The sequence below is a fragment of the Natator depressus genome, chromosome 2 (genome assembly GCF_965152275.1).
Source record: "Natator depressus isolate rNatDep1 chromosome 2, rNatDep2.hap1, whole genome shotgun sequence".
In the NCBI taxonomy this organism is placed as follows: Eukaryota; Metazoa; Chordata; order Testudines; family Cheloniidae; genus Natator; species Natator depressus.
This window is the reverse complement of record NC_134235.1, coordinates 131982665-132008571: the sequence shown is the minus strand read 5'-3', so window position 1 is coordinate 132008571 and position 25907 is coordinate 131982665. Positions and strand designations below refer to the sequence as shown.

Below are 25907 nucleotides of genomic sequence, written 5' to 3'. Positions count from 1 at the left end.
AAGGGGGGGAAGGATCCAAGAAGGCAACTGGTGTGCCGTCCTCGTGCGCATCTTCAAAAGTTGGGCTTGGGGCCGGGGGGCTGTTTGGTTGAACCCTGGCCTTGGCCCAAGGAGGATTGCAGTGGGCACCTCCTGTTATTTCTGCCCCTCCTCCTAGAAGGATCCCGCCTAGGGGGCCCTGGGTAGAAATGGGATGGGGGCTGAGGCCTAAAGGGCTTTCTCTGAAGCGTTGGGGTGTGTAGCCCCAGAGACTTCAGAGTGGCCCGCGAGTCCTTCAGGCTATGCAAGCGCTTGTCCGTATTTTGAGCAAACAGGCCCTCACAGTCGAAGGGGAGATCCTGTATTGGGTTTTGGACCTCAGGTGGGATCCCTGAAACCTGAAGACGCACTGCACCTCATAGCGATGGCAGTGGCCATGGTTCTAGGCGCAGAGTCCACTGCGTCCAGGGCTGCCTGAAGGGCGGTCCTAGAGACAACTCTACCTTCCTCAAGGAGTGCACTGAACTCTCTGCGAGAATCAGCCAGGATTAACTCCTGGAACTTAGCCAACGAGCTCCAGGAATTAAAAACGTATCAGGTAAGCACTGCCTGCTGATTCACTACCCAAAGCTGGAGCCCTGCAGTCGAATAGACTTTACAGCCAAAGAGATCCTGCTTCTTGGCGTCACATGACTTAGGTGCGGGCCCTGGTTGACCCTGACACTCCTTGTGGTTTCCCGCATCAACCACCAGAGTCCCCAGTTGGGGGTGGGTAAACAGGTGCTCATAGCCCTTTTGCAGCACGAAGTAGTGTCTCTCAACTCCTTTAGCCGTTGGTGGTATAGAGGCCGGGGTTTGCCAGAGCACCTTCGTGATGTTCTGAATTGCCCTTATGAGGGGCAAAGCTACTCTGGAAGGACCCTCGGGGCGAGGATGCACACCATCGGATCTGAGTCCTCCATAACTTCCTCTGCCTGGAGATTGAGGTTAACTGCTACTCTCCTAACCAGGTCCTGGTGGCCTTTGGTATCCATTGGTGGTAGAGTGGTGGAGGTGCTCACCACCACCTTGTCCGGCGAAGAGGAGGAAGAGATTCCTGGGACAGGGTCTTCCTGCCCCTCGGGTTCTCTGGAGGCCGGGTCAGGTACCTCAGAACACTCCAGTACCATAGGTTCAGGTGCCACTGACGTCGGTGGAGGAGGGGCTATGCTTGTCTGCGGCCACTCAACAGCCCTTTACCATAAAGGATCCTCAGGGGCCCTAGGGGTGTAGCGTGCCATCGACCTTGCTGGAGGGGCATGGGGGGCCGATACCAGCCTCGATCCCTGACCTTGAGTCTGTTGGTAGGCCCAGGGCATCCAAAAAGGCCATTGCACTGGGCCCTGCCACTGGGGTGGCCAACTGACAACTGGTGCCGTTTGTTCCGCCGGCCTACGGTGCCGGGATCAGTGCTGGGATTGGGAGCAGTAGCGGCTGCGTCGGGATACAGACGATTCTGCGTCTGACTCTGATGAGTATTCTGTACCCAACCATGGGGGAGCGGAGCCCAACAGTGCTGGGGAGATGGAGATCAGCGCCGCAACATCATAGGCTTCCCCCGATGATGACTCAACAGCAGTGCCGGTGCCGCCGACGGTACCTCCATCACCATCGGTGCCGTGACTGGTGTTGTAATCGCCCGCGGTGCCAGGCACGATGCCACAGTCGGTGCTGTCACCGGTGCTACTGGCGGTGCCTGAGTTTGTGAGGCCGGGCCCCGCACCTGCGGGGCCGGGTACTGCACTGTCATATCAATGAGGTCTTGAGCCACCTCATATGTGTCCAGAGTGGAGGGGAGGTCAAGCTCTTCCTCCAAATCATCACGGGTTGGAGATTCCGTTTTTGCCGGACTCAATAGCTCTGCAACTGGGGCTGGAGTCAACAGTGACGGTTCTTGGGGACCAGACCGAGGGTGTCCCACCGGAGGACGCACCCCACTGGAATCCCCCCTCGGCTTCCTGACGGGGAATGTCCCTTGTCTGGTTTCTTTTTCTTATGCGGCACTGGGGACTGTGAATGGTGCCGCCGCAAGGCACTAGCTTTGCGGGCCGGGAAGCGGTGCCACTGCTCCCTGGCAGAGTCCTTCCTCAGTGCCGGGACATCCCACACCGAGGCCAGTGCGCTGCGCACCAAGGATGCTGGTGTCTGCTCAGGCTGTGGCTAAAGGGCGACTCCATCAAAAGGAGCTTCAGGCGATAGTCCCGCTCCTTCTTAGTCCTGGGTCTGACTAAGGCACTTATATGTCTGATGACCCTCCCCAAGGCACTTGAGACAGGCGGCGTGCAGATCACTTGTTGGCATAGGTTTTGCACACCTCTCGCACGCTTTAAACCCCTGCGACCAAGGCATGCCCCAGCGCCGGGGAGAGTAGAACGGGGGGAAACCTCCCGAAGTAAACTAAACTAATCTGCAACTATTAACAACTAACTGTTTACACAGAAACAAGGGAACCGCTAGGTAAGGCACTTGCAAAAGCAAGAGACAAAGCTGTTCCAACTGCTGTCAATGGTGGTAAGAAGGAACTGAGCAGGTGGCGGGTCATCAGGGACATATATACACCGCCATGAAGGCGTCACTCTAGGGGTCTCCACAACCGACTTGATGGGTACTGCTAGGGAAAAGCTTCTAGCGATCGTACACAACTATTGGAATGCACATGAGCAATCACTCGAAGAAGAACTTAACCTACTCATACACCTAACTACGTTCTTTCTTAACTGTAACCACTTAAAAGAGGTGACACCATTGCGAGCAGCCCCAAGTCATTTTGAAATATCACTTTATTAAATGTGTGGCAGCAGCAGTGATCAAAAAAGCAAAGTGTTAAGACTTACAAAGAATTGAATAAAGCGTAATACTGAAAACACTACACTGTCATTATCTAAATCAATGGTATGTAATTATGTGGAATAGTTTCAATTTGGGTCACCCTATTGCAAAGGGGTTCAGGGATAGGTAATCTCAATTATGTAAGAGGCTTGGAAAAACTCTCATATGAGGAGAAAGTGAAAAGATTGGGATTACTTGCAACAGAGGAAATGAATGAAGTTATGATAAAAAATAAGGGTATGGTGAAGGTAGATTAGGCACTGATATTTGCCCATTCTCCTACTACAAGTATAAGAAGACATTCAATGAAACTGAATGGGACACATTTAAAACTGAAAAAGGAAATACTTTTTCATGTGATACACAACTAGCCTGCGGAATTCAGTACTACAAAATATCACTGAGGCCAAGAGTTTAGCAGGATTCAGAAAAGCATTGTTTTAGAAGGATTACAAGAACATCTAAAATTATGATTGTAAGGATTTTTTAAAAAAAAATTGGCATAGCTAGAAACTCTTTTGCTTCAGGACATAAACCAACCTCTATCTACTGGGGGGGTTAGAAATGGAATTACTGGGTCCCACATTTTCTAAGTGCCTTCTGCAAGGTTCTTGACTCTTCCTCTGAAATACCAGCTGTTAGCTACCTGTCTGATCCAGCATGACAATTCCATTGTTCCTATGCTGGAGAAATAAGAGCTACCGTGGAACCCGGCCAGACATAGAGCCATGTTATGGAAGTTAAACAAGCATTTCGTTGAATATATTGTGCAGTTTTGCAAAATGTTAAAGATTCTTTTATTTCAATGATTATTTAGAATACCTACAATCTGCAAAACCACACAATGTACTACAAAAGCAGTACCTACCTGACTCCCCTTTAAGCCACAGGCAGCTCTATGCTCAGGGGAGATTTTGTGATAACTTATAGCATAATGGATGTTGATGTGTCACGTCAGAGTAGGTGCTGGCAACTGGACATGTTACTGGATCTAAGGAGAAGAAGCAAATTATTTTTCAACAATGTGTTAAATCTCCCTCTTAGCCTGGCTATGTGGGCATTGACCATGTATTGCTACAGCTGAGGAAAGTTTTTTTAAAGCCAATTTACTGTTCACCTCTAAATACTATGACTAAGCTGAACAGATACCAACTGGAAGACATAAAGGCTTTTTCCCTGCTCTGATTGCCAGTTCCAGACTGTTCCAACAAATAAATGTTAACCATGGTATTCATTATGCAAAACAGAATTTGCAACCTGCTTGTATAAATGTAAGATTCTTATACAAGCAAAAAAGAACCCAACATTTTTGTGAGCTCAACAGATGTTTTGGAAATACATGTGTAAGTTCTTGTATTTCTAATGGAAAATATGAATAAACATTCAGAGAACCCACTTTCTCAGATTCATAACAACAGTCACAATGTTTCATATGCATGATTTGCTATGTAGAGAATGTACAATGCACATGTTGCTAACTTAATGACCAAATAGATTACCTCTGACATTTGGCAAGCAAATGTATTTTTAAACACAAGTTTCTTCTGTATTTTAAATTATAGGCTATATCTTTGTCTAGAAGCAAGCACAGTTATGTCAATGAAGACTCTGGCTTTGATGCCTGTACATTTTGATTAAACATGAAAACGCAGGGTGCTTCTAGTTAATAATGGGCACCCTATCTTTTGTCCCCCACAGATTTATTATGCAGAGCACTGCTAGCTTTGCTTATGTATACCTTATTAGCCCTGTAGTGACAAATTATGTCCTCCTTTGTTCCTTACCTTCAAGCTAGAACACTGATGTAATTTGGATATTCTGGAGCTATTTCTGTTCTGCTACAGCCTTTTTATACTGTTCTGGTGGAGTAAAAAAGACTTAAGGTATCAGAACCAGCCCTTAGTGAATACCTTTGGTATAATTGCCAATGCAGCATAGAGCTAAAAAAGGGGCTGGTTATTCTGAGCTCTGGAATGGCTTGAAGTCCACTGCAGTTGAGCGTCAGTTAGAGCAGTCCTGAAGTCACACCAAAACAGTCAGGGAGGTCTAAAGGTGTCAGTTATGTTTGCTCCCTCACATTCATGCACCAAACATACCTCAGACAGAATACAGAATCGGCCCTTTTTGTTTGCTGAAATGCATTGGTTCGTGAAGCAGTCTTTGAAAATTTCTGCTACCCCATAAGCCAAGTCTGCACTACAAGTCTTCGGAAGCTGTGTGGTGCCTACAGGGAACTTTACTGTGATCTCAGGTATCTACAAGGACATCAGATAAGAACCACAACAAATGTCAGAGGTTGAGTTTTATTTTGGTACCATGAAGTACGTTTAATGTCCTTAATTTGAAAATGAATACCTCACATTTACCTCAGCATGTATGTAGCTGTAGAAGAATAAAATCGTATGACAAAATTCTGCTCCCCTCACACTCTTAATTTTATCATAGGGAATCTGATTTCAAATTGCTAGATAGCTAACTAATATTCATCTATCTAAGGCTCAGAAACAATAGAAGTGGCCACAAAGACAATGGCAAAGCTAAGAGTAGAATCTTCAACTTTTGCTACTTTGGTATAATAACTGACAGCCATTAATGTTATAATATTCATCAGAAAAAATTAAATATGTTCTCTATTGACAATATAGACACATGAAAATTGTCACCTCACAACTGAAACCAGTGCTAATGTGAAATGTTTTCTGCAAGCAGTTAGCCTGGCACTAGTGTGGTTTTGTCCAGTTAGTGACTACTACTATGCTAAAATAAAATCATAAAGAGACTCTCTTCCCACTCAGAAGATTTAAGTGTTCTATTTGCTGGAATGATAGAATCTCACTTATTTCAAACCTAGATTATTAGGTTCTAGTTGGTGGTTTGTTTGTTTTTTGTTTTCTTTAAATGTAGAGATAATGCTCACTTAGTATTATTGGGTTGAATGCTCTAGGTACTAGTTCAGATCCTCTGGAGATGTCCTTCTTTAGCACCACAGTTCAATCTGCCTGGGCACTAGCAGGAAGGAATTAAGAGTTCAGGTGAAACAGTCTTGCTGCTGTCAGTTTGTGTCACAGGGCCCTGGGCAGCTTGGAGAAGTAGCTGCAGAAAAAGCCATGCTCAGCCTCTGCATCACCAGGATGGAGCATGCTCAGTTGCTCCATGGAGGATGCCACATGCACAGTCCAGTCAGTAGGTAGGAGCTGTGTTGGGATGGAATAGGGTTATTGAAGGTACACCCTTCAGCAAATAAAGCTGACAGCCTCTAACAAACGTCTACGGAGCATATGTGAACTGTGGTCTTTTTTGCAGAGGTTTATAACTTGACCAAACCTGAACAGATTTTCATGGAAATAACAAGAGGCATCCCTAAAATCAGAATGAAGCCCCTGTCAAACTTCAAGTCTTTCCTTCAAAGCATACAGATGCTAGAGCTCATCAGTGAAATGGTTGGAAATAGCTCAACCATTTTTGCTGACCCAGCATGGGAAACCATATGATTAACATTTGACAAAACTATAAGCAACTGAAAATAGGACCTTACAATGGAAAGTGTTAGGCAGCCTTATTTATACATATACATCAATACCAGCACCGCCTATGCTACTTTGTACTCATTTAGCATTTTTCATCTGTAGATCTCAAAGCACTTTGCAAATGTTGACAAGTGTCACTATTCCCATTTTACAGATAAGGAAAGTGAGATGCAGAGGTTAAGCAATTTACCCAAGGTCACCTGGCAAATAAATCAAAGCCTGTCTACCTGTTTCCACCCTAATTGAATTGGCGCGTTAGCACTGACCCCCCCACTTGGTAAGGCAACTCTCATCTTTTCATGTGCTGTGTATTTATACCTGCCTCTGTATTTTCCACTCCATGCATCTGATGAAGAGGATTTAGCCCACAAAATCTTATGCCCAAATAAATTTGTTAGTCTCTAAGTTGCCACAAGAACTCCTCGTTGTTTTTTCTGTTTATCAATGTTACTATTTTCTGTGCTATCTAAGTGATTTCCAGGCAAATTAGAACTGTGCAGCAAGTTGTTATAAGTTGACTTCATGAATCTTCTGTTCTTCTGCCATATTTTGGTAAAGGAGGTTCTCCTTTAAATATATGGGTGGCATTCTCCACTCTGTTATAGCCACTTTGCACCATGGCCTTAAAATTGTCAAAGATAGCTGTTAAGGTCTTCTCTTGTGGCAGTCGATATCTCAGAGAAAAGCTTTAAAATGTGTGCCAACTGTGACTTACCCCTTGTGCCTGACTTAGGAGGAGGGAAGTATGATTGAACAGCACATGCCAGTAGTGAAAGCTAGAGTAGCCTCCCAGCTGCTCTAGTTTCTGCCAGGGCTGGGCAGCTCAGAATCAGGTATTATAACTATCTCCCTGGGGCTGCTGCTCTCCTCTACGACTGAATACAGATGGATTAGAGGACAATAATGGCCTACATGTATAAAGGTTCCCCCCCCTCCCCCAGTCCCTTCCCTATTTCATTATAGGTGATGTTTTTGCAGTGTGGTCTGAAAATGGTCAGACTCTGCATAAGCCAGACATTCTCCAAAAGGTTGTTCCAACTGTTGGAGGTTCAGCTAGTGAAAACTTGTTTCTAGTACTCTCACTTCATTTTACTATGCATGGGCTTTGTGAGCTGCTTTCCCCTAGAGGAGTCCAGGTGTCTTAGTGTATCAAAGAATTTGAAGAGCAACTAGCTAAAGACAAACTCTTTTTTTGCTGTTAGTTTATGTACATCAGAAGCAGGATGCCTGCCAAACGGTCAGTAGGGCCACTGGACAATTGAGGTGCTAAAGGAGCACTCAAGGAAGACAAGGCTGTTATGCAGAAGCTAAATAATTCTTTGCATCAGTCTTCATTGTGGAGGATGTGAGGGAGATTCCCACACCTGAGCCATTCTCTTTAGGAAATAAATCTGAGGAACTGTCCTAGACTGAGGTGTCAGAGGAGCAGTTCTGAAGGAACTCTGGGGTGAATACCATCTGGTCCTATGACTTATTACCTTTAAATTTATCAGTTTAGCACACTTACCCAGCTGGAACAATCAGCAGACTATTGAGTATAAGAGGAAATGGCACCACCACCAATGTTCTATGTAGGGCTTGGGCTGGTAGATGTGCTTTAAAGTAGTACCTCAGCAAATCTATTGGATCAGGCCCCACAGGTGGAGAAGACCCTTCTTTGTGAATCCTGTCAGTGTTTAGCTGTGAGTTAGGTGTCAAGCTGCTTGGCAGTATCAGCAGTGAGGCAGCTGAGTACATGTCCACCAGCAGAAATTTAGGTGCCATGGGGACTTTCAGTGGAAACTTAAGTACCTAGGGAATTTAGAACCTATAGGGTTAAGCAGTGCTATGCAGAGGTTTTGTGAATGCCCGTGGCACCAAAATGTTGGGTGTAGGTACCTATAGGGTCCGCTGCGATTTTGAATATAAGCTCCACACAGAAATCTCACAAATCTTTCACTTCTCCACCAAAGATGTAGCTCCAAACCCTTAAAGAATCAATAGCATCAATTCATCTGCATATGTACTGACAATGCTGGCACATATCTAAATGCCCCTTTTGCTGCACTTATTGCTGCTTGCAGCACAATGGAGATTAATTCATTACTTTAGTATTTTCTATTTGTAAATTATATTTGTACATGGATACTGTAGAACACTAAGTCATCACTTTTGAGGATGAGTCATATATGCCAAACACATCAACAGAACTAAACATGTGCTTAAGTGCTCTCTTGGCCAGAGACCTAAATCCTTGTAACAAGTAAAGAGTCATGCACACCTATAACATTATATAAATGTCAGTCATGTGGACATGATCCAGCTCCCATTGAAGTCATTGAAGTCATTGAGCCTTTCCACTACTTTCTGTATGAATTGGATAGAACCCTTATGCACAACTATGGTATGATAAAGAAGATGAATTGGAAAATGAATTATATGATCATAATGGACAGAGGAAACTAACAACTGAAACTGCTGCACAACAGTTTGACAAATCTAGAAAAATAACCATTATAGTTACACTATATTACTAAAGTCTAAACAGGAAAAAACTGATTTTACATGCCGATTGGATATCAATATTCTCAAGACTGGATGAGTCATTTGGGTTACTTTGTCAGCTGGGTATACTCATTTAAGGTGGCTTCTGTTTCATCTCTTTGCTATTAAAATGATCCATAACATGAACTTCAAAGCAGAATAGTATACCATCTTTAAAATCTGATCTAAATTCTTCATAACAAATATTTTAGGATTCCAAGCAGATCCGTGATAAGGACTATATTTTGGGAAGAGGTTAATAACTTAGGGGCAAACTGTGATTCTTCTATTGCAGGCCATATTGGCACTGGTAGTGAGGCATGCTACCACCTGATTTCAGAGGGACTGTGGCTTCCCTGAAAAGGGTAGTGTACACTCAGTTTTGCTGGTCTGTGTGGAAGAGGTGCTTCCTGCCCACTTTTGGAATCTAGTGCTGCTGGAGGCATTAAGACTTCCATGGTTCCCCACCCTGAGCACACGGATTATGATGGATTGTATCTACCCTTGGAAGAAGGACATAAGGAGAGGAAAACCTTGTGCCCTCTACTCACTTAGCACACCTGAACAGGGACAGGTACCATCTAACTCTTAACATTCTGAAAGCATAAAAGCACATGAAACTAAGTGCCTCTTCCCAAGTTTCATTTGTAACAAGTTGATATTGTACCTAATTCCTGCTCTTTTTTTTACCATTTTGGTAAGAGTCCCCTATTAAACTATGAGGACCAAATTCTGCCCCCAGAGCTGTAGCGGTATATGTGTGTGTAACACTTTAAAGTCAGTGTAGCTGAATATGTATATTTGAAAGAAGAACTTTTACCTCAGAGTTTTACCAAACTATTAGTTCATTTGATTTGGAGTAATTTCTTAACTTTTCTGTGCCTCAGTTCACCTGTATGTTAAATGGATATATTAATACTTGTTTGTTCTTCAGAGGTGTTTGGAGGATTATTGGTTTGCTGTGAAATCATAGGATAAAAGGCATCAATATAAGTGAAATATTATTGAAACAATGAAAATTTCCTTTGTTGCAAGCTGCAGCAGTAATATTGACTTTTGTGTGACTGATCTGCCCTTGAGAACATTCTCTGAAACATGGCAGGTATGGGATGAGAAGAGGGCATGGAGATGACTGAAAGAACTGTTCCATTCTGGGTAACTTTCTTTTAAAAGTGACTTGGAAAGCTAAATTGGAAACTGACTAAAGGACCAGATCACTGCTGCTCAGGTAGGTCACATTCCTGGCAAAACAATGAAGACACTGAACTTGATTTTCTAAAGGAAGTCAGTTATGGCAAGGTTACTGTATATGAATCTGTGGAAAGATCACTAACAGGATTCATGTCAATCCACTGAAGGGAAAAACTTACAGTGCTATCTGAATTGCTTGATAAACTGGGCCCATTCAGCCAAATGCGAAGTTATACATTTAGGAACAAGGAATGCAGGCCATAACCACAGAATGTGTGACTGTATACTGGAAAGCAGTGACTCTGAAAAGGATTTAGGGGTCACAGTGGACAAGCAACTGAATATAAGCTCCCATTGTGATTCTGTGACAAAAAGGGCTAATATGCTCCTTAGATGTAAGGAGGAATAGGGAGATGTTTTTTACCTTTGTATACTGCATTGGTAAGACCAGTACTGGAATACTGTGTACAGTTCAGTTTTTTAGCACTCTTAAAAAATTAAACACCAGAAGTGCAGAAAACAGCCAAGAACAATTCAAGGGTTAGATACAACGCCTTACAATAAAAAGAACAAGGAGTACTTGTGGCACCTTAGAGACTAACAAATTTATTTGAGCATAAGCTTTTAAAAGAAAGCATGAAAAAACCCCTAAGCTTATTTCTACCAGCTTAGGTTAAAACTTCCCCAAGGCACAAATTCTTTTCCCTTGGAGGGTACACTGCCACCACCAAGTGATTTAACAAAAAATCAGGGAAAGGACCACTTGGCGTTCCTATTCTTCCAAAATATCCCCCCAAGCCCTTACACCCCCTTTCCTGGGGAGGCTTGAGAATAATATCCTAACCAATTGGTTACAAAGTGATCACAGACCCAAACCCCTGGGTCTTAGGACAATAGAGAAATCAGTCAGGTTCTTAAAAGAAGGATTTTATTTTTTTTAAAAATGTAAAAATCACCTCTGTAAAATCAGGATGGAAAATAACTTTACAGGGTGTCATAACCATAGGGGGTAGCCTAAATTCCTCCTTACCTGTAAGGGGTTAAGAAGCTGAAGTAACCTGGTTGGTACCTGACCAAAGGAACCAATGGGGACAAAAGATACTTTCAAATCTGGGTGGGGAGAGGTTTTGTTTTGGGTTTTTGTTTTCTGTGGCCATTCGCTCTTGGGACTAAGAGGGACCAAACATCAATCCATGTTCTCCAAATCTTTCTGAACAAGTCTCTCATTTCAAACTTATAAGTAACAGCCAGGCAAGGCATATTAGTTTATCTTTGTTTTCTCAACTTGTGAATTTTCCCTTTGCTAGAGGGAGGTTTATCCCTGTTTTGTTGTAACTTTGAAACTAAGGCTACAGGGGGTTCCTCTGTGCTCTTTGAATTTTCTGCTACTCTGTAAGGTTAACTATCAGCCTAAGTTTACAGAGGTGATTCTTTTACCTTTTCTCTTTAAATAAAATCCTTCTTTTTAAGAACCTGACTGATTTTTCCATTGTTCTAAGACCCAGGAGTTTGGGTCTGTAGTCCCTTTGTAACCAATTGGTGAGGATATATGCTCAAACCTTCCCCAGGAAAGGGGGTGTAGGCTTGGGGGAATATTTTGAGGGAATAGGACTCCAAGTGGTCCTTTCCCTGATTGTTTGTTAAATCACTTGGTGGTGGCAGCGATCCCAAGGCAAGAAAAGAATCTGTGCCTTGGGAAGTTTTAACCTAAACTTTTAAGAATAAGTTTAGGGGGTCTTTCATGTGGGTCCCTACATCTGTACCCCAGAATTCAGAGTGGGAAAGGAATCCTGACACAGGGTAACAAAAGATTCAAAAACACAGAGGATTCCCCTCTAGGCAAAACTTTAAAAGCTCAAATAAATTTGTTAGTTTCTAAGGTGCCACAAGTACTCTTCGTTCTTTTTGCTGATACAGACTAACATGGCTACCACTCTGAATCCCTTACAATGTGAGACTTAGATATGTCTGCACTACAATTGGGAGATGTGACTGCAGAATGTGTAGACATACTTCAGCTAGCTAGATTAAATACCAGTGATGCCACAGCAGCATGGGTGGCAGCCACTCAAGTATGTACCCAGGGTCCTAAGCAGGTGGGGCTAGCCCATGCAGCCACCTGTGCTGCTGTGGCCTCACTGCTATTGTTATGTGAGCTAGCTTTGATCTCACCAGATCAAATCTACTAAGGCGCATCTAGAAGTGCTGCAGCCATATCTGCTGATTGCAGCTTAGACACACCCTTAAAGAGTTCTATCAATTTAGCTCATCAAAATGATTGAGAGGTGACTGTTCACAATGTATAAGTAGCATGTGAAGAAAATGCTGGGTACTAAACAGCTCTATAGTTTCATAGGGAAAGGCATAACAAGAACCAATGGATGGAAGCTGAAACCAGACAAAGCCAAATTAGACACACATTTGAACAATGAGGGTGATTACCCACTGGAATAAACTATCAAGAGAAGTGGTGGAATCTCCATCTTTTGATGTCTTCAAATAAAGATTGGATGCCTTTCTGGAAGATATGCTTTAGACAAACACATGCTGTGCTTTTAGTCAGACACAATCTAGTGGGCTCCCCTCAACCATTGTGTTGAACCTAAAACAGCCATACTGGGTCAGACCAAAGGTCTGTCTAGCCCAGTATCCTGTCTTCTGACAGTGGCCAATGCCATGTGCCCCAGAGGAAATTAATAGAACAGGTAATCATAAAGTGATCCAGCCACTTAGCTGTCCATATGAGATGATGTGGTAAGTGCCACAAAGATGTCCCGGCTCCACTTGCCCCAGTGACCTCATCCCATTTCCTGATCTCCCGCATGACCTCTCATCCCCTCCCTTACTCTTCTCCTTAATTTCTTACTCTCCTCTGGCAACACAAACATGCTTTAGTCTTTCTCATCCTAAAAACACCCTAACCTTGACCTACTTGCCTCTTCAACTACTGCCCCTTCTCCCTTTCATCTCTAAGATCACCGAGCATACTGTTTACAGTCAGGTTTCAGAGTAACAGCCGTGTTAGTCTGTATTCGCAAAAAGAAAAGGAGTACTTGTGGCACCTTAGAGACTAATTTTTTTGAGCATAAGCAATTTATTTGAGCATAAGCTTTCGTGAGCTACAGCTCACTTCATCGAATGCATGCTGTGGAAAGTGTAGAAGATCTTATTATATACACACAAAAAGCATGAAAAAATACCTCGTCCCACCCCACACTCCTGCTGGTAATAGCTGGGTGGGTTGAGGGAACCATACCACACAGACTATGCTGACAGCTTGTGCCACACGCTCTCAAAGAAACTGCGGAATCACCTGATCAACATCCTCTACAGCAAACAGGGAAAGATTAAGAATGAGCTCTCAAAAATGGATACTCTCATAAAAAACCAACCTTCCACACAAACTTCCTCATGGCTGGACTTTACTAAAACTAGACAAGCCATTTACAACACACACTTTGCTTCTCTACAAAAGAAAAAGGACACTAAACTTTCTAAACTACTACATGCCACAAGGGGCTACAACAATGGTTCCCTCAACCCACCCAGCAATATTGTTAACCTATCCAACTATACTCTCAGCCCAGCAGAAGCAGCTGTCCTATCTCGGGGCCTCTCCTTCTGCCCCTCCACCCCCACGAATATGATACAGTTCTGTGGTGACCTGGAATCCTATTTTCGACGTCTCCGACTCAAGGAATATTTCCAACATACCTCTGAACAACATACTAATCCACAGAGACCTCCCTACCAACACTACAAAAAGAAGGATTCTAGGTGGACTCCTCCTGAAGGTCGAAACAGCAGACTGGTCTTCTACATAGAGTGCTTCCGCCGACGTGCACGGGCTGAAATTGTGGAAAAGCAGCATCACTTGCCCCATAACCTCAGCCGTGCGGAACACAATGCCATCCACAGCCTCAGAAACAACTCTGACATCATAATCAAAAAGGCTGACAAAGGAGGAGCTGTTGTCATCATGAATAGGTCGGAATATGAACAAGAGGCTGCTCGGCAGCTCTCCAACACCACTTTCTACAAGCCATTACCCTCTGATCCCACTGAGAGTTACCAAAAGCAACTACAGCATTTGCTCAAGAAACTCCCTGAAAAAGCACAAGATCAAATCCGCACAGACACACCCCTGGAACCCCGACCTGGGATATTCTATCTACTACCCAAGATCCATAAACCTGGAAATCCTGGGCGCCCCATCATCTCAGGCATTGGCACCTTGACAGCAGGATTGTCTGGCTATGTAGACTCCCTCCTCGGGCCCTACGCTACCAGCACTCCCAGCTACCTTCGAGACACCACTGACTTCCTGAGGAAACTACAATCCATCGGTGATCTTCCTGATAACCATCCTGGCCACTATGGATGTAGAAGCCCTCTACACCAACATTCCACACAAAGATGGACTACAAGCCGTCAAGAACACTATCCCCGATAATGTCATGGCTAACCTGGTGGCTGAACTTTGTGACTTTGTCCTTAACCATCACTATTTTACATTTGGGGACAATGTATACCTTCAGATCAGCGGCACTGCTATGGGTACCCGCATGGCCCCACAGTATGCCAACATTTTTATGGCTGATTTAGAACAACGCTTCCTCAGCTCTCATCCCCTAACGCCCCTACTCTACTTGCGCTATATTGATGACATCTTCATCATCTGGACCCATGGAAAAGAAGCCCTTGAGGAATTCCACCATGATTTCAACAATTTCCATCCCACCATCAACCTCAGCCTGGTCCAGTCCACACAAGAGATCCACTTCCTGGACACTACAGTGCTAATAAACGATGGTCACATAAACACCACCCTATACCGGAAACCTACCGACCACTATTCCTACCTACATGCCTCCAGCTTTCACCCTGACCACACCACACGATCCATTGTCTACAGCCAAGCTCTGCGATACAACCGCATTTGCTCCAACCCCTCAGACAGAGACAAACACCTACAAGATCTTTATCAAGCATTCTTACAACTACAATACCCACCTGCGGAAGTGAAGAAACAGATTGATAGAGCCAGAAGAGTTCCCAGAAGTCACCTACTACAGGACAGGCCTAACAAAGAAAATAACAGAACGCCACTAGCCGTCACCTTCAGCCCCCAACTAAAACCCCTCCAACGCATTATTAAGGATCTACAACCTATCCTGAAGGATGACCCAACACTCTCACAAATCTTGGGAGACAGGCCAGTCCTTGCCTACAGACAGCCCCCCAACCTGAAGCAAATACTCACCAGCAACCACATACCACACAACAGAACCACTGACCCAGGAACCTATCCTTGCAACAAAGCCCGTTGCCAACTGTGCCCACATATCTATTCAGGGGACACCATCACAGGGCCTAATAACATCAGCCACACTATCAGAGGCTCGTTCACCTGCACATCCACCAATGTGATATATGCCATCATGTGCCAGCAATGCCCTTCTGCCATGTACATTGGTCAAACTGGACAGTCTCTACGTAAAAAAGTAAATGGACACAAATCAGATGTCAAGAATTATAACATTCATAAACCAGTCGGAGAACACTTCAATCTCTCTGGTCACGCGATTACAGACATGAAAGTCGCTATTTTACAACACAAAAACTTCAAATCCAGACTCCAGCGAGAAACTGCTGAATTGGAATTCATTTGCAAATTGGATACAATTAACTTAGGCTACCTTGCATAATGACTAAGCCACTCCCAGTCTCTATTCAAGCCTATTTCCCCTTGTTTTTTTCCTACCCGCCCCCCCCCCCCAAGACGTTCTTGTTAAACCCTGGATTTGTGCTGGAAATGGCCCACCTTGATTATCATACACAATGTAAGGAGAGTGGTCACTTTAGATAAGCTATTACCAGCAGGAGAGTGAGTTTGTGTGTGGGGGGGGGGGGGGTGAGAAAACCTGGATTTGTGCTGGAAATGGCCCAACTTGATTATCATACACATTGTAAGGAGAGTGATCACTTTAGATTAGCTATTACCAGCAGGAGAGTGGGTGGGAGGAGGTATTTTTTCATGCTTTTTGTGTGTATATAATAAGATCTTCTACACTTTCCACAGCATGCATCCGATGAAGTGAGCTGTAGCTCACAAAAGCTTATGCTCAAATAAATTGGTTAGTCTCTAAGGTGCCACAAGTACTCCTTTTCTGTTTACAGTCACTATCTAGAGTTCCCCTTCTCCAGTTTCATTTTAGACCAGTTGTTCTGGTACTAAGGGTGCTGGGGATGATGCTACTGCACCCCCTCGTTTGAATTAGTAATAACAAACACCAAATGTGTGGTTTCCATCTGCAGCACCCCTTGCCTTTCCAATCTGTCTTCTGCCCCTTGCACTCCACTCCCTTGCTCTCTACAAAGTCTCTGACTTCTTCCTAGCCAAAGTTCAGAATCAGTACTCTATTCTCCTCCTCCTCCTCGTCCTCTCAGCCCCTTTTAACACTGTCAACCATATTCTTATTGAAATCTTGCCTACCTTTGGCTTCCATGTCTCTGTCCTTTTTCTATGTTCTCCTCCTACCTATTTAATCTCTTCTTCTGCCTGTCCTTTGGAGAATTCTCTGCCCTCCAATTTTTTTGTGAGGGGTTCCATAGGGCTCTGTCCTAGATCTCCTGCTGCTCTCCCTCTATAGCTTATCTCTGGTGATTTCATCTGAAGACATAAATTCAGCTACCATCCCTATGCTGACCACTCACAATCTACCTTTCTGCTCCAGACCTATTGTCTTCTGAACTAAAATGTTGGCATGTCTCTCTGACATCACCTCATGGATGTCTAATCATCAGCTCAAGCTCAACATGGCTAAAACAGAGTACTTAATCTCTCTCTTTCTTCTCCCAACCACCCACACCAACCTCTTTTGAATATCACCACCATCCTGCCTGTCACTCAGGCATGTAACCTGGGAATCTTCTTCAACTCAGATCTATCTTTATGTCCTCACATTCAGGCTATGTCTAAAATATCTTGCTGGTTCTTTCTGAATAACATTTAAGATGTTTTCCTCAACTTAACATTAAATCAGCTTCTAAATTAATTCACCACTAGGACTCCTCTTTCTTGAAAACTAACAAATTATAAAGTTAACTGACTAATATTTCTTGCATTTCCATCCACAAATGAGAATTCTATGATCATATATAACAGTTTAAAATATAAAACATTTTAGAAAAAGTAGCCTGTTATTCTCTTTTATAGCCCCAAAGCAACATACGAACTAGGGGAAGATAGGCATTCCTCCATCTAATTGCCTGCAGGGCACAATCCAGTAAGTATGCCCACGGCTTGCCTATCAGATCAGGCCCCTATAGAGAAGCTTACAGAAAACGCAAGACAGGAGACCCTCCCTCATAATGTTTATCCCAGTGGTTAGGGTACTCACCTGACATGTAGGAGATGCCTAGTTCAAGTTTCTCCTCTACCTGAGTGGGAAGAAGGGATTTAAACTGATACCCACTGCTTCTCAGGTAGGTGCTCTAGACTCTGGGCTATGGGATATTCTGATATGGGGCTCCCTTAATATCTCCTATTGAAGCTGTTCCACTCTGGATGATTTTTAAAGCCATTGGAGCAGGAGGACTAGATCCTGGGTCTCCCACATCCATGCTATAACCACCAGGCTACAGAGTCATTCTCATGCATTTATTGACACCCACACCCCCACTCCACTGGATAAAAATGAAAGAATCATTGGAGCGGAGACAAAGCAAGCATCAGAATTGGGACAAATTCTCCCCTGCTGTAATAAGGAGCAATTCCACTGACTTTAACATTTACTATTAGAGTTATGCTTGTTTACATCTGGCTCACTGAAAGGACAGGATGCTGGGGAAAAATGCACAACTTGCATCTCTCCAGTTAATTTGTAATCTACATCTCCCACTGACAGCAAACCAGTTGGCTAATCTTAAAAGTAAATATGAATTTTCTCAGTTTGTAATTACGCTTTCGTGCCTAATCCTGTCAACATGTTGCATATTTCCAGGAGTGGGCCCCTTGATGGCAGTTAGCTGGCATATGGTTAGGTGCCATAGCTACACCAAGACAAAATATACTGAAAAAGAGGTTACCAACATAAATATTGTTCCCTGAATCTACTGCCTCCATAGAGGCCCACTTTGAGATTACATGCCATGCAGCAAAAGAAACCATACAAAGCAGATGGATGCTAGGAGAAATGTTCTCACGGCTGGCTGTTTCAACATTCTGGAACTAAGGGTTACAAAAAACCCAACTCCTAATTTTTCCTCTCTAATTCTGGGCACATCCTGTAAATCTCTGAAGTCGAAGGGGAAAGGGAGGATTGGTGTGGCTCTGTAGAGGCAATACATTTGAGAACAAAAGTTATGTGGGTAAATAAGCCATCTTTCTGTCTCATGACACTATCTACCCAGATCCCATCTGCGAGAGATTAGATAGTAGTGACACTTCTCAGGAGGTGGGTTGAGGAATAGTGCTAATTGACGTATGACTGAAATACACCTCTCCCAAATGAAGTATCTCATCTGAACTGGACTCAATATTGAAAATAACCTTTTGTAAAGGTATTAATCAAATTTCAGATTGTTGAAATCTGCAAAGATGCAATCAGCACATGACTAAGAAGACACTGGAGAATATGCTACCTCTTTGGTAGGAGGGCATTGGCTCCTGGTTCTACAGGAACTTCAAGGAGTGTTTAGCCTGTCTGAAATATGGACCCAAAGGATAAGATTGGCTTAGATCCAAGGAGGCTTGATCATTTCTGAATCCATAATGGTAGGGCATAAGTGGAGCCAATCTTTGTCTTTACCAGATCCAGAGAACTAATGCAAATTACTGGTAACAGTTTAACCCTAACACTTCCTGTATGTTGCTGAAGAAGATGGATCAAGGGTGCACCCCGAGTCCTTAGAGGACCTGGCTGCTCTGCGTACAGGCAAGGGATCCAAACAGCTCTTGTCAGGGTAGAGGCAAGAACTTTTTCTGTAAGTAGTCTTAGGCCAGAAGAGCCTCCCCCTACCAAATGACTGGATCCTACTCTGATGTGTACTCTTCCCCAATGACTAAGCACATTGAAATGGGGTCCAATGCCTCACAACAGGGTATGCAATCTCACAGAGGTGATCTGTTGAGACAATGTCAAGGAGGAGAATAAACCAATATTTTATAAAATCTGCCCGTGTGCTATAAATTAACATTTGCAAGTTTCTGAAATATAGACACTAAGTAACATTTTTGGTCTGTAAGTATGTAAAAATGTTACCTGGCAAGGTTTTTTCATTTTAATTGCTATAACATGGTATCTGTAACAGCAGAGCTCACAGGTCCATGACCCTCTTTCACTGATCCACTTTAAGAGGCACAATTGATGTGTGTACCGTACTGACCCATCACATCGGCAAGGATTTAACAATTCACCCTGAAACAAGACAAAAATAAATGTCAGGGGGATTTATTTTGTTTTCTTATACAATATTTCATGTTATCTGTTCTGGGCCAATGAGTTTGTTTTAGTCACTATCCTACACTTTTATATTTTTGGCTAGAATAAAACTCAAAAGTTAGAGCTCTTTTAAAGATATCATTTCCACCTTAAATATTCTACCACATTACAAAGAACAGGTAACTCACTGCATGTGTAATTATTATGCCAATGGTCACCTTATTATCTCTTTCGAGTAACTTTTAGATGGATGGTTAGATGTAGAGAAAACACAGAAGTACAAAAATAATTCTTAGTCATGGATAAGAAAGAAATGTATGACATCATAGTGAACTGCATGCTTACAGTAGCATTTGTACTGTATGCAATTACACCGTAAAAATTCTCTACAAAATGAACACTTTAAAAAAAATCTAAATATGTCTTTCCCATCAGAATTACATCCTATAACAAATACATGAATGACTGTGTGGTTGGCTGAAGCGTTCTTATTTCTGTGATGCTACTTCAAAAATGTAATAGTTCTACCTCACATACTGACAATTGTCCTCACCTGTGTTCTAAAATAAAACACAAAGCTAGTAGACTCATATATTAAAGTCTAACTGGACAATACCAATAATATCTTTCTTTTTTCCATTTTCTTGCTTTTTAATAGAGAAAATAAAGTACAACAAACCAACCCCCCCGTTTATGTCATAATGGCCCAGAGAGGGAGCTGCCCGACTAAGCTGACAGATATAGAGTAAAATGCTCGTGGAAGTGTCCGGCTCCGATATTATGATAATGACCAATCATGAAATCTTTCCCTAGATTTTCTTCATAAAAGTATTGGGAAACTAGTAAGGGTTAATTAAAATGTAGACGACAAGACGCTTGGAGAATGTGGGTTTTCCCTTGAAGTCTTTGAGGGGAGAGGCTGCATCCTAAGCAAATAGACCAATAATTCCCTGCCTTTCTAGACTGGCAGCGCAGGCTGGCAAAGCTCTTCACAGAGGCGTGTGGCAACCCCCCGCTCTTGTGCCCATTGTACAGGCCCGCGATTGCATTTGCCCCCAGCTGTTGCTGAGTTACGAGCCACCCCAGGGCGGCCTCACGAAACTGAACCTGCTCGACTCGGCCACTTCGGGGCTCGTTTTCCAGCCAGTGGCGGCGACAGTCGAAGCGCGGGGTCCGGCTCAGAGCCCTGTCCAGGGTGCTGACCGCGGCGGGCTGGGACCAGCAGCCTCCAGCAACCTGCCCCGGCCCGCGCGCGCCAGGGAGAGAGGCAGGCGGCGCACGTGCGGTGTCTGTCTGGCCGGAGGGGCTGGGTCCGTCTGTCTGTCCGTCCCTCGCCCCCCCCCCGCCCCGCCGGGGTGCGGGGGAGGCGGGGTCCGTCTGTCCGGCCGGCTCTCACCTGCTCGGCGCCCTGGAAGCAGATCTTGCAGATGGGGCCGGCGCCGCCGGGGTTGCTGTCGCTGCCGCTGTCGCTGCCGCACACGGAGCGGGTCTCGGGTTTGTCGCCGCCCACGGCCCCCGCCTCCCCCCGGGCTCTCTCCGAGCCGCCCCTTCTCCCCCCGGAGGGGCCCGGGGGCGTCCCGCCGGAGCCGCTGCTCTGCCCCGCCCCGGTGGGGTCGTCGGCCGCCGGCTCCGCCTGGGGCTGCAGCCGCCGCAGCCCCGCGCTCTCCTCCGCGCCCGGCAGCTCCAGCGGGGCGGCGGCGGCGGGGTCTCGCTGCGGCTCGCCGGGGCTGGGGATGCTGCTCGCCCCGCCGCAGCTCATCCCCCGCGCCGGCCCGGCCCTCCCGCCCGGGACACCCGCTGGCCCGAGCCGGACCCGGGGGCGGGGACCCCGCTCTGTGCCCTCAGAGCAGCCGGGAAGGTGACCGGGGCGGGGGCGGCGGGTCCGGCGGGTCCGGGACTGGGGGGGGGCGGGGGGCGGGGCGCGGGTCCCGCTGTCCGGGCGGCTCGCGCCGGTCCGGCTCCAGACGCAAACAGCAGCCTCCGAACGGAGCCAGCGAGCGAGCGAGCGAGAGCGAGAGACCGTTACACGGCGCGAGCCGGGCGGGGCAGCGAGCGCGAGACAGTCACTGCAACCGCCACGCGGCACAGACACCGAGACGCCTTCCCCCGCCCCCGCCCTCACTCCCGGGGGGGGTGTCACCCCTGTGCCCCCTCCCCCACCGAGGCACTGTCACCATCGCGTAGCAGGGTCACAGTCAACCCCCACACACACACACACACACACCAGGGCAGCCACCTCTGAGGTCCATCTGGCATGATCCTGAGCCCACACAACTGGACAGCTGGCGCGGGTGACTGAGCACCGTTCAGATTGCCCAGGACAGCTGCCTCAGCCACGGGGTGATCCTGGGAAAACCTGGACAGGTGGCAGCCCTACCCCTCTGCACACACCTACGCACATACCCCACTACCACACACACCAAGGACACTGTCACTCCCCCCACTGGAAAAATGTTCATATTCAAACATTCGCTTCCAACACCATCACCTTCAGTGCACACAGTCACCTGCCCGCTTCCACACAGTGATCTTCCCCTATGGCCCCAGTCACCTATCCCCAAAACATTGTCACTTGCCTTTTGCAACAGTCTGTCACTTCCCCACCTAATACACAAACAGCTGCTCCCCCTTTCCAACATACTCACCTTCCTTCCCTGGACAATCACCTGTTCCTCTTAAAACTCCTCACACATACATGCTTGCCCCCTTCAAAAATTATTTCCCCCCCCCCAAAATCATCCATTGCAACACCATTACTTCTCCCTCATAAATAATCAGCCCCCCTTCCAACACTATCCGTCTTTCCCAAGCAGACAGACAAACAGTCCTCCCCCTCCCTGCCCCCAGCACTGTCCCACAAAGAGACACAGTCACTTGCCCCCTTCCAACACAGTCATCTTCACCTCATGGACACAATCCAATCACCATTGCACACACCTACACATTCCCTCTCTTGAACACCATCGCCCTCCAGCACACTTCTCCCCCACCCCCAGACACTGCCACACCTATGAACTGTCTCTAACACACCTTTTCCACCTTAAACTATGCCACCACAACACTCACATCTCCTTTCATGAGACTGCCACATCCCACTGCATGATTTAGTCCTTGTAAATAAAGACTACAGTATTATACAGCTATTGCCACAAAACAGTTCACTAACAATTGCATGCTGAAGCATTTTGGGCTGTTACTGGGGATTTTAAAAAAATAGGAGCAGGGCATGGGTAAACGATATCTATTCAGATTTATCTGTTAACAAAAAAAATGTCCTTGTGCCTTGATATTTACTACTGCCTGCAGTTTCCTTTTCTGCTCTACATATACACTGGAGTGACTGGAAAGTGCTCATCCTCTTCCCCAGGAGACAGAGAGAGAGTTGTATCAGTCATAAATTCATATTTAAAACTGAAACCAGGTTTCTTGCTAAACCATATACTCTCTCTCCCTCAGAGAGAGAGAGAGAGAGAGAGAGAGAGTCAGGCAATCACCCAATCAATGAACAGACTTTACATATTTTGCTACCTTCCAGTACTTTGCTGTCTTTTAGAGGCATCTCACCTACCTGAACTACCTATTGTATATGACAGACTTGGCCTTGCTTGATAGCTCTGCTTCAGAGACTAATACCCCCTATCCCCACACCCTTCCTGGGAAAGAAAATGGAAAAAAATTGTGTGTCCATGCACCTTCAAAATGAAGAGTCAACAGTACGTTTCATTTCTTTCCTCCTTCCCCCATTCTCTCTTTGGTTTAAGAGTTACATCCCATGTTCTTCCTCACTCCCATTTATTAAAAACAAATATACAGTTACATTCCCTACAATACAGCATTACCATAATCTTCCTACAGCTTCTGGGATGACCTGAGATGAGAGGAATGGGATGCAATCAACAGCAAAATTCTGGTTATGTTTGAGAGAGTGAGAGTGAGTATGTATCAATGTATAAGGGAAGAGGTACATTTTGAAAAAGAGTATGGGCCAAGCAAGATTTTCTAGATAAATGTTGTTGATGATCCTTGGAGAATGGAGGTTGCATAGTTGGCAAGAGGACTCCCAACCTCTTAGGCCAGTGGTTCATTTCTTTTATCAGAGTGGTCTGCAGGGATTGTGTTTGTAAAAAGTAGTCCATGTGTTCTTTTCTTGATGCCCATTTTCCAAAAATGCATGCTGTTACAAGTTTATAAAATCACCACAGTATTGAAAATACTTTTATCTTCTAACAGTCATAAAAAATAAAAAATACCTTGTACAAATATCCATTCTGGTTACAAATACATATTTTCAGAAAGTACTTTATAATAAAAATCTTTAAATCCCATATATTTACAATTTCATAAACTTTTACCAGGTCTCATAGAGTAACTGAGAAATTCTATAAGTAAAAACAATGGAATTTTCATCTCATAATAAAGGAAGCAAAAGGACTTGACAAAGAAGGGAAAAGGATATCAAAGGGCAACTATCTAGCCAAACGGGTACTCTCACTTCTCAGCATTTAATAAGAAATAAATGATAGAAGATGAGAAAAAAACCTAAATTTTGCTCTCAGGGACTCTGGCAGATAGGGTTTACAAAATCTGAAGGTACTGCTGTGAGCCTAATTAGCCCTCCTCCTTCTGTAGTGGATGTTAGGCAGGAAGGGTGGGACTCAAAAGAGGAGAATTCAGTCAGTAGGAGGCTGGTTAGGAAGCAGTGAAGAGGAACAGCTTCCATTGGGGAGAAAAGGTGGGTTGGAGTCCAATGTTGAGTAGGATTGCTGCCTGTTCAAGCCTCTCTAAAGGGAAGGTAGACCTTGATAGGGGACTATTTGGATGTACACAAGCGTTGCTGGTTGTCTTAAGTCAAGCTATGGCAAATAGTGTCCTGACAGGCGGGGGCTGGAGAGCTAAACCAAGAGGATGAATGACCTCAGAAATGCCGATAATTAAGACAAGCTGGGGCAAAGACTCCTCTACTTAGAGTATGGGGGGGTGGGAGGAGTTTCTTTGGTGGTGGTTGTTGTTTTTGCCTGTTAGTTTGGGCTGGGATTGAATTTTTGTGGTGACCTTATGGGTGGCTGAGCCACATAAACCACCAGAGCAGGTAGAAAATACTTGTTGGGTAAACTGAGGCAGAGAGCCTCCAGCACTATGCTTTGCCACAAGGAGAGGCAACTTGTGGACAGGGCTATCTCAGCTACATAGAAAGAGTAGGCAGATGCATCACTAATGGTGGTCCTCAAGTACAAATAAAATATTTCTCCAGTATTAAAATCTTAATCTAATTCAAATAATTCAAACCATGTTCTAAAAAAGAAACCCAGCCTGTGGCTCTTAGTCACTATGATTTCAAAGGGAGCTTACCTCCTAGACATTTTTGAAAATCCCACTAAGCACCTCTGCATCTTTAGGGGCCTCAATACGTTTAAAAATCTGGTTCTGTGGGCCAAATCATGTAGTCTTTACTTAGGTTTAATTCAGTCATTACTCAGGCAAAAAATAACTCATCTCAGTGCTTAGTTTGTTGACTTCAATAGGATTTTTTTGAGTAAAATATGAATTAAGACTTCAGAATTTGTGTACTGAGCAGAAGTGTCCTCTACAAGTGATGTCTCCTTTATCTGGAAAATGATAAAATGGTTATATAAAAAGATACAGAAAGAGAGGGGAAATCTGACAATACAAAAGTGGGGAAGCTGAGAGTATCAGTCTGTGCGTGTGTGGGCAGGGGTGGGTGGGGGGAATAATACATGCAAGGGCAAAAAAATCAATGTCTTTTAAAAGGCTGAGGCAGAAAGAGACCAAAATCAAAGAGTGAGCAAAACACAGAGAAGACACGAAAACAGAGGCCAAAGAGCCAGAAATAATCAAGGCAATGGATAACTACTTTCTGGCTACCTAAAATTTCCCCTGTAACTTCAATTTGCAAACTTCTGTTTACTTATCCTCCAGAAAATTGTCATGTCGAGTTATTGACGCAGAATGGCATTCATACTTAACCCCATTGGGGGGCTGCATTTCAGTACTGATGACTGATCCATGTATATGCAGCAGTCTGTATAATACACTGGGATCATTCAAGATGGTGATATAAAACAAGTTATTGTTATTGGAGGCTGAATAAAAGAGACCGAATAGAAATGAAGGTATAGTCTGACACATGCTCAAGAAAGAAGAAACTATAGTACAAATGAAAGAATAAGAACTATCAAAACCAAAAAAGAGTCAAATATTGAAGGAGAGAGAAAATAAGCTAAAAACAATTAGAAACAAGTGGTGAAACAAAAGGAGTGAAAAGGGAAAATAGATACTGCAAGGCTATTGTAGTCAATATAATGGAACAATAATGTATCAGTATCCCTTTCTATAAAGTTCTGATTTCCTTTCT

The 25907-nt window shown here is 44.5% G+C and overlaps 1 protein-coding gene across 1 annotated transcript in view; it reads right to left on the bottom strand.

Annotated features, from left to right (window-relative positions):
- The window catches only part of MARCHF11 (membrane associated ring-CH-type finger 11), a 47011-nt gene extending 25718 nt beyond the window's left edge, over positions 1 to 21293 (bottom strand). Inside the window, exons 1-2 of the mRNA XM_074945014.1 lie at positions 20931 to 21293; positions 19355 to 19510 (exon numbers count right to left, since the gene is read on the bottom strand). Of these exons, the coding sequence (XP_074801115.1) occupies positions 19355 to 19510; positions 20931 to 21293 (519 nt within the window). The remainder of the gene's footprint in view (positions 1 to 19354; positions 19511 to 20930) is intronic.
- Between the last annotated feature and the right edge of the window lie 4614 nt (positions 21294 to 25907).